This window comes from Pectinophora gossypiella, chromosome 17, assembly GCF_024362695.1.
Source record: "Pectinophora gossypiella chromosome 17, ilPecGoss1.1, whole genome shotgun sequence".
In the NCBI taxonomy this organism is placed as follows: domain Eukaryota; kingdom Metazoa; phylum Arthropoda; class Insecta; order Lepidoptera; family Gelechiidae; genus Pectinophora; species Pectinophora gossypiella.
Window position 1 is genome coordinate 9,401,665 of NC_065420.1, and position 9,150 is coordinate 9,410,814.

General features: G+C 36.0%; 2 protein-coding genes across 3 annotated transcripts; one reads left to right on the forward strand and one right to left on the reverse strand.

Annotated features, from left to right (window-relative positions):
* Positions 1-32: 32 nt before the first annotated feature.
* LOC126374674 (solute carrier organic anion transporter family member 2B1-like) lies at positions 33-3,747 on the reverse strand. Its single transcript, XM_050021387.1, has 12 exons — positions 3,387-3,747; positions 2,849-3,013; positions 2,586-2,756; positions 2,313-2,504; positions 2,028-2,219; positions 1,818-1,939; positions 1,643-1,738; positions 1,308-1,501; positions 1,038-1,151; positions 832-953; positions 580-720; positions 33-303 (listed from the first exon to the last, which is right to left on the reverse strand). Exons 1-12 carry the CDS (start codon positions 3,412-3,414, stop codon positions 113-115), a joined length of 1,728 nt encoding a protein of 575 aa, XP_049877344.1. The 5' UTR covers positions 3,415-3,747; the 3' UTR covers positions 33-112.
* Positions 3,748-4,191: 444 nt separating this feature from the next.
* On the forward strand, positions 4,192-6,999 carry LOC126374687 (protein arginine N-methyltransferase 6). Of its 2 annotated transcripts, none has more exons than XM_050021404.1 (7): positions 4,192-4,200; positions 4,421-4,502; positions 4,727-4,963; positions 5,092-5,285; positions 5,562-5,773; positions 6,080-6,305; positions 6,787-6,999. In XM_050021404.1, the coding sequence occupies exons 2-7, from the start codon at positions 4,449-4,451 to the stop codon at positions 6,971-6,973; spliced, it is 1,110 nt and encodes a 369-aa protein (XP_049877361.1). In that variant the 5' UTR covers positions 4,192-4,200; positions 4,421-4,448; the 3' UTR covers positions 6,974-6,999. The 2 variants fall into 2 exon arrangements, with proteins under 2 accessions (XP_049877361.1, XP_049877359.1); XM_050021402.1 differs by lacking the exon at positions 4,192-4,200 and adding an exon at positions 4,275-4,293.
* The last annotated feature ends 2,151 nt before the right edge of the window (positions 7,000-9,150 follow it).

The following is a 9,150-nucleotide window of genomic DNA, read 5'->3' on the forward strand; positions in this document are numbered from 1 at the left end:
AATAGGTAGGTTAAGTATATTTAAAAAAATAATGTTCTTGTTCAGTGTTTAATATTTACAGCGAATATAATTAAAATATAAATAATTATAATTATTTTTAAGACACATTTTTTTATTCTTCCATACTGATGTTCTCCTCGAGAGTTGTAACTCCTGTTCCAGAAGATTGCTCTACTCTGCTAGATATCAAACTTAAAATAGCCGAGCAAACAGCTAAAATTGCACTAGCTACTGCTGCCCACCATAGAGTAGGGTGATGGAATAAACACGCTCCGTCTTTTCCCAGATATGCGCAAGTAAAATCTGAAAAGAGAGATAGGTTTAATGATTAAACTTGACATACGTTAATTTTACTGTAGATACAATGGCACATAATGTTGGAGACAATAAGTGGAGTTTTACGACATGCCTTCTAAGAACAAACATTTATATTTTTTTACTTCCAGACATTCCTAGTCCAGCAGAGAAGTAATATAAAAATATTATTATTTCAAATTAGCAATAAACAATTACGAATTAAATAGATAGATAATTAAATGTACTTAACACAAAATTGATCAGATAATCTTATCTACTTACGGCTAATGAGCATGTAAATGAAGTGGCCCAAGACGTTCGCAAGCACTGATACCATTGCAAGTGCTACACCTATTGCTATTGGTTTATCCCATTGAGGTACTGCTCGAAGTATCACCATGCCTTGCATTAATATTGCCGCCGCTGAAAAACAAAATCACCTATAATCAACCATTTTAAATGCTTCATAGAACACATTTATCATATTGATAATTGGTATTATTATTCGCTGATATTATTATTAACAATACATACCACCGACAGCTACCGTTACGGTATAAATTAGTTGATATATTGAAAATATACTCCGACAAGACAGCAGACTGCAACTACCACGGACAACTCGCTCAGCTCCACAGGTACAGTTCTGGAAGAGCCTAAATAACATAATTTTAGAAGCCTGTAAAATGACATTATGGAAAAATATCATTTATTGGTAAATAAAACAAACAACAACTTACAAGAATCCGTTAATGTCTTCATAGCCATGACAACCAGCATTGCATGGTGAAAAGTAAGTTGTACCAGTATCTAAAACACAAACTGGCGTGAAGCCGTAATTTGTCGAATCGCACCTGAAAAGAATAAAACCTTGATAAACCTACTTCTAGATAACATTGTTTTTGAAATACATAAGACAAGGATAAGGATGTGTGGAATAAGGACAGGAGGATGATATTGATGTTTTCGAAATGCATAATAGACATATTTTATCATCACTAAAGTTGTACCCGCAATCTCGGCTGCATTGCGGCTGTTGCCATTTCCCATCATTCATGTCAGCAATATCATCGATTGGACACTGCAGTCCAGCTATTACACTGAAGAATATAGCAACGAATATAGCAACCACGCCACCCACTCTCGCAGCTGTATTTGCTTTCACGCCATCTCTGCGGCGGTCGGAGAAACGGACCCTGAAAATCTAACAAAGCGTTAAAATTACATGCTCTACTATACCTCTACATATTACAACGAAGGTTATCGGTATACAGAAGTAAAGAGTGATTCCATTTATAAGCCTGTCTAAATAAAACTATGAATTTTAGACTCTTGAAAAACTTACCATAACAAAGAAGATTACGACTAAAGCTCGGAAAAGATCACTGATTGCTCGTGATGTCCGTAGATCATTATATACACTCTCGATATGGAAACGAGCCTAAAAAGGAAAGTTTATTTACAAAAATGATATATATTTAAATAATAGTTCCATATTTGAAAAAGTTTATATACAATACCTGAACGTAGGCTCTATCGTAATAAATGAAGCCAAAGAGACCCGCGTTGAGACAAGCCAATGCTCCTACTTGTATATTGAAGACTTTATTTTTCATTACACGAACCAGAGAAGGGATAAATCCTGAAATAGTAAAGTAAGCATAAATATAGGTTTGTAAAACAATGACCCTGTTAATTTTATTAAATTCTCACAGTACAAAGAATATTACTTATATCTTCGGTTGTTTCTATTTCTTTGTAATCCGGCATCTTCTTCGGGAAAAGCGTAAACTGCACTGCAAAGATAAGGGTGAGCAACGATAACGCTAAATGCGCTACCCACCAATCATCCCGCACAGCTCCAGGTCTCAGCCAATTAGGACCGCTCAAACCCAAAGATAATCTGATAGATATCAAAATACCTGAAAAAAGTATCAAAAAATAAAAAAATGAAGTAGATTCAAAATCGAATAGGTGAAATATCTATTTGATCTTGTTGAAAATTAATTGATTACCATAGAAATAGGTTCCGTTATGTGGTTCGTGGTCATCTAGATATGTCAGCCCGTGAGCCCATACACTGATCATACTTAAAGAGGACATAACGACTGTTAAAATAAGCGCAGTTATCCTATATGGTTTGGCGTCATCTTTTGTTTCACTAAGTGGATTTGTGTACGCGGAAATTGGACTCCCATCGCAGAGTTCTGAAAAGATTCTTGAGATTTATATTAAGATAAACTATAATAAATAAATGTTAATTTGCGAAATAAACCAAAGTAACGAACCAACAGTAGGTGGTGTAGCTTCTTTGTATGGAAATGCTAGTACTAACAATCCACATATTGCTGTAACTGCTAAACACCCCGCGAGCGCAAGATTTCTTCGACCTCTACCTGACCAGGCTAAGACACCTCCGAGAATATACTCAATAATCGCTGTACCCACTATTACCCAGTCTGAAATCAATAAACATTATGTATATTTATTTTTATATTGCACATTTTTTATCATATGCTACTCTATTACCTTAAAAAAATAATTTATTTACCTTCAACACGTGCCTGTATATATCCTGTGCCGGCATCTCGTCGCAACAGTAACATAGCATTACTTTCCAATAATATAATCACCAGCAATGAACCTTGCAGGCACAAATCAAACCTCTTGAGTGTGAGCACATATTTACGCAAGAAATACCAGAATTTGTGGAAAACTGTAAAAGTAAAATCATAAATTCCTTTTTTTACTAATTAAAAAAAAAGCAGTTGAAGCTGGGACAAAAATCTGTAACCTGTAGGTTGGTTATTTACTATTCACTACGCAGTTCATAATATTTTATGCTTAGACGTCAGTAACTAAAATATTTGCAAACTGAGTTCTAGCTTACATCTCTGTTAGCCCTTATAGAAATCACGGGCGTGAATATAAATCATCATCATTTGCAGACGATTCTAAATAATTCGGAGATACCTATTTAAAACTGGTATAATTGTATTTAATGTTTCTATTCGTGTTTGTAATACACAGCTGTACAAAAATAAAACTATTTTTTAAATAAAAAGAATAGGTAATAAAATATATCTTACCAGTCTTTCCTTGTACTGCAGAAGTCATTTTACGTAGGTATTTTAAGAGATGGATAATTTTACAATATTAATGTCAACTACAGATATAATATCTACGGTAGTTAATCCTTTAAGTAAATAATGCATTAAGTAAATAAACAAGTCACCCACGAAGTAAAATCCATGTTATTTAGGTGACAGATCCAGTATCGACTGTAAGCTACTAATCTATCGCAAATATGTATGTATCGGTTTTTATCTTCTTATCTATTACCTACATATACGCAAAATTACCACGGCTAACTAAAAAGTTCCGATCATCTATCTATCGATTGTAACATTGTTTTTTATCAAAAATAAGACAAAGTTCTATCTAGATTAATTATTTGTTACTATCTAAATTCTAAAACTAATCAATTATGATGCTTTGATTATATACGCAAATCTTAATATTTCTTATACGATGGCTACTCAGGAATTTAGGATGGCTATTTATATCATCCGTTATGACTATGGTTATTCGCATTAGTGATAATTAAATTACGATAGTAAATAGGGTCATTTACCCTATAGGTATTCCAAAGTTATGCCAAAGCCAAGTTATGGCAAAGTTATAAGAAAATAATTACGCTATGTTGGCTAATGTGACAACTACTGTGTGTCGTTCGTTTTGCTCAATGGATTGACGTATGTATGGTATGTTACTATAGTAACACGACCCAAAAATATCTCTTGAACAGAAGACTTGGCTGAATCGACATTGCTTCGCCTCAAGCCTCGCCTACTTGTTGCTCAAGAAAAAACAGAAAAAAATATTAAGAAAAAAGTTTTTGAGGTTTTTTAAAATACGTAAGACATGGCTGTATGTGTATGGGCATAGTTCCCTTTGCCTTACCCTTCGGGGAAAACAAAAAAAAAAGTTTTTGAGGTTAGTTTTGTTTGTTTTGATTAAGAATTATTTAAAATCATCTTTATTTATTATTTCTGCATAATTATTCATTTCTAAAGAGATTTTTTAAATTAATTATTAACTTATAAATCGTATTACTTTTTAGAATCAAAATAAGTAAACAACCTCACAACATGGAAGTGGATTCAACACAAAATGAATATTTCACCAGTTACGAGGATTTAGAGGTATTGACAATACTGACATTCACTATATACATTTTAAATTAATTATTATTTTTATAGATCAAACTTGTAAGTTATAGTGTATGTAACCATGAACTAACCTAACTTTGTTTATCAATTGAAACTAAAAAGTTTTATAACATATTTGTACCGTCGTTATAGCACTGAACTTTTATACTTTAAATATGGTCATACGGCTAACGTAGTTGGTATGTACAATTTTTCAGGTCCACAGGTTAATGTTGGAAGACCACCCCAGGACCGAAGCCTACAAAAATGCTATATTCGCTAATAAGGCATATTTAAAAGATAAAATAGTGATGGATGTTGGATGTGGAACAGGGATTCTGTCAATATTCTGTGCACAAGCTGGAGCTAAAAAAGTTTATGCCGTGGAAGCAAGTAACCTGGCCAATTTAGCTAAGGAGGTTGTTAAAGAAAATAACTTTGAGAATGTCATTGAGGTAGGTTTGAGAAGAGTGAAATTTTAACTAAGAAACCTTTTAATTAAAATATGTAACAGGCATATTATCTGAGTGAAAAGAGAATCACCAAATACTTGTATAATACATCATATCAATAAACATTTCAGGTAATCCACAGTAGGGTGGAAGATGTAGTTCTACCGGGCAACATCAAAGTTGATGCAATAGTTTCTGAGTGGATGGGTTTCTATCTCTTCCACGAGGGTATGCTTGATTCTGTGTTCGTAGCAAGAGACAAATTCCTTAAAGAGGATGGCAGGATGTTCCCAGAGACTGCCACGGTTTATATAGCTCCATGTAGGTGAGATATATCAGTAAATTATGTGACTACTTAACACAGAATGTCCTTTAAACATGTAAGATTTTCCGTAGTTTTTTTTTTGAGAATAAACTGTTGTGAACACAAGCAATACCAAAAATGGTGGCATTGCACCTAGATTTCATGTTGTATGGTGCATTCAAATATTACAAAAAATCCTGCACTTGGAACTCTGCCAGTGCTGTTTTGTTTTGAGCTTCACTGATAATGAAGAAACGTTTTGCTTTATACCTATTATGTTTTTTTTTTACTTTTCAGTATACCATCACTCTACAAATCCTGGGATGACATGTATGGGGTAAAGATGTCAACATTTGCGAACCATCTTAGGTCTAGTAAGAGTAACAAGCCAGAAATCTTGGTTGTGGAGCCTCAAGATATTCTAGGCCCAGAGGAAGCACTGTGCTGGATTGACCTGAGGCAGTTCCACTCTGAAGATGTAAATCATTTTGAAATTGAACATGTTGTGGGTTAGTGTTGTTGTTAATATTTTAGAAAAGCTTAGTTTTATTGCAGCAACCTAGTTAGGTGGCTAAGATTACATACTGTACTTTACTTTTGCTTATGCACACCCTGCAGGGATTATGGGCGTAAGTTAACGATATTTATTCGTTTACAATACAATTACTTTCAAATCTGGATATTTACAGTGAAGTGAAAACTTCTAACATATTAGTCTTTTCTGCAAATAACCATAAGTTTCAGATTTAATAAAAACTTTACAGACGGAAGGACAAAAAAACCCTAAAAAGAGAATAATTCACTTCCTTTTTCAGCTGCCAAGAAAAAGGGCGCGTATCAAGGCCTGTGCCTGTGGTTCGACTGTGTCTTCCCAGACGTGGTAGCTGATGACAATTATATATCTCTGTCTACTGGCCCGAGAGACCCACCCACACATTGGAAGCAAACTGTCATAGTTCTGCCGCAGGAACAAGAGGTGGAGGTTGATGAACCTATCGCCTTCAAACTGGATATGACTAGGGATACAAATAGTGGAAGAAGGTATGTAGTTAACTAATAGTTCTATACCTTGTTTCTGCAAGGTGAAATTCTTTCACATTTCATTACCAATGACTTCATTATAGCTTGAGCCTTTTAAAATATTTCTCTGGGTATTTTTATGACGTAGCTGGCGATGGGAGGGTGTTCTTCAGGGATACAGGAATGATGCTTTGTTTGTATTTCTATGTAACCAACCAAGGACAGGCTCATTGCTAACACAGCCAGCCAGAGCTAGATAAGGCAAAAAAGGCACATGGTTTTCTGTTCCACAAAAGTGGAGATAAGCGGAGATACGCAGAAGTGCCCTATCACTGTGAGATAGACAGCGATAGTCTTCTCTCTCGCACGCTGTGATTGGTCGATTCTGTGTCTCTACTACTCTCTGCTTTGACGGTAACCCTCCTACCCGTTTACATTAAACACAAAAATGTCTGGATTTTTCAAATAATAAATAATTTCAAAAACATACAATTATTTCCAGATACAATCTCCAACTAGAGATGCTCGATCCAGAAGCCATTACCCACCCAATAGGCTGTTCATGCCACTTGACAAAATGTATCCTGATCAACGAATACATGAAGAATCATCCAGAACAACACGGTGACAGCGCTGCTGTAAATAATTGTATCATAGAAGAAGATGTTATTGATGATGATGATGGTTGAATAAAAGTCATTTTGTTTCTTGTAAACAGTTGTTTTATTTCAGTTAAGAACAAGTACAAAATGCAGCATCAACAGATTAGATATTTTTAAATGTGTGCATCCTGTGTGTTATAGTGAACAGTGATTCGTTGAATAGACGTGTGTCGGACCAAATTATTTGACCAGTTAGTTCCGCCCATAACCAACAGATGGCGCGCAAAGTATTGAACGCAGTCGTGAAACCCGCAAGCCCAATTTGCACAGCGCGACGCCTATATTATATTATACGTACAACTTCCAACATGAGACTAGAGGATCGTCGATCCCCTTACCATTTGTAGCTAGCGGGGTATTATGCTCTGTTCGGTACCCCGAAAACATTATTTGGCGGCACACAGCACACCCAAGACGTATTATAGACTTATTGTTTGAAGTATGCGTATTGCGTATGCCTTTCTCTTTCTCGTTAATGCGCTTCTGTTTTTGGTACCGCCTGTATCTTGCTGCGGATATTTGTTATTTGTATAGATACACTTCTCATCAAAAAAATCGAAACACTTCCGTTTTCATTGTTTCTGTCCGAATTTAACACAAAAAAGAATTCATACGATGAAAAAAAATACATAAATGTATAGCTGGCAGTTTGGCCATTACAGTAATAAGCGAAAATTCTAAATTCAAAATTAGAATTTCATTTGTTTATCTTATAAACGAAATGAATCACTGTTTTGAGACAAATGTGTGTTTAGGGTTGGAGTACATTTAGCGTTTAAAAACTAAAAATTGGCGCCTATCCTTAAACTTTTTGTTTTTTATTTCAATACTGTGACTTTGGGACGTCTGAAAAAAGGTTTTTTTCTAAAACGTATGGATACTTCGCCCACAGGAGCCGCCCAAGTTGTGGCATTGCTGGATTCTGGCCTTAGTCAGCGTGTTGTGGCTGCAAGACTGCATCTAAGCCTGTCATCTGTTCATAGAGTCTATAAACGTTATCGGGAGACTGGTTTGTTCACGCGCCGTTCAGGATCTGGCAGGAATCGGGTCACTTCTGAGCGAGATGATCGATTTATTGTAACAACTTCTTTAAGAAATCGACGCCTTAACGCTTTTCAACTGCAGCAGCGGCTTCGTGTTGTACGAAGGGTGGCTGTAAGTGACTCTACAATTAGAAGAAGGTTGAAGGATCGTGGACTGGTACCGCATAAGCCAGCAAATAGGCCGAAATTAACTGCAGACCATCGAAGAGCGCGCCTTAACTTTGCACGTGAGCACCTAAATTGGTCATACCTACAGAACCGCCACCATAGCTGACCTTTTCTTCAATGCAGCATTGTGCATAGCGTTCTCCGTCTCTTCTGTAGACCTTGTTCCTTCCGTCGTTACCATACAGCATAATTTTACACTCATCAGAAAAGAGAACTTTGCTCCACTGTAGGTATGACCAATTTAGGTGCTCACGTGCAAAGTTAAGGCGCGCTCTTCGATGGTCTGCAGTTAATTTCGGCCCATTTGCTGGCTTATGCGGTACCAGTCCACGATCCTTCAACCTTCTTCTAATTGTAGAGTCACTTACAGCCACCCTTCGTACAACACGAAGCCGCTGCTGCAGTTGAAAAGCGTTAAGGCGTCGATTTCTTAAAGAAGTTGTTACAATAAATCGATCATCTCGCTCAGAAGTGACCCGATTCCTGCCAGATCCTGAACGGCGCGTGAACAAACTAGTCTCCCGATAACGTTTATAGACTCTATGAACAGATGACAGGCTTAGATGCAGTCTTGCAGCCACAACACGCTGACTAAGGCCAGAATCCAGCAATGCCACAACTTGGGCGGCTTCTGTGGGCGAAGTATCCATACGTTTTAGAAAAAAAACCTTTTTTCAGACGTCCCAAAGTTACAGTATTGAAATAAAAAACAAAAAGTTTAAGGATAGGCGCCAATTTTTAGTTTTTAAACGCTAAATGTACTCCAACTCTAAACACACATTTGTCTCAAAACAGTGATTCATTTCGTTTATAAGATAAACAAATGAAATTCTAATTTTGAATTTAGAATTTTCGCTTATTACTGTAATGGCCAAACTGCCAGCTATACATTTATGTATTTTTTTTCATCGTATGAATTCTTTTTTGTGTTAAATTCAGACAGAAACAATGAAAACGGAAGTGTTTCGATTTTTTTGATGAGAAGTGTATTAC

Excerpts from the sequence above, each read along its gene's own strand:
- LOC126374674 (XM_050021387.1), bottom strand. The coding sequence starts at position 3,414 with ATGACTTCTGCAGTACAAGGAAAGACTG. Across the intron at positions 1,502-1,642 it reads TCGTAATCTTCTTTGTTATG|ATTTTCAGGGTCCGTTTCTC; the intron begins GTAAGTTTTTCA and ends ACGCTTTGTTAG. Across the intron at positions 721-831 it reads CGTAACGGTAGCTGTCGGTG|CGGCGGCAATATTAATGCAA; the intron begins GTATGTATTGTT and ends TTTGTTTTTCAG.
- LOC126374687 (XM_050021404.1), top strand. The coding sequence starts at position 4,449 with ATGGAAGTGGATTCAACACAAAATGAATATTTCACCAGTTACGAGGAT. Across the intron at positions 4,503-4,726 it reads CCAGTTACGAGGATTTAGAG|GTCCACAGGTTAATGTTGGA; the intron begins GTATTGACAATA and ends ACAATTTTTCAG. Across the intron at positions 5,286-5,561 it reads GTTTATATAGCTCCATGTAG|TATACCATCACTCTACAAAT; the intron begins GTGAGATATATC and ends TTTACTTTTCAG.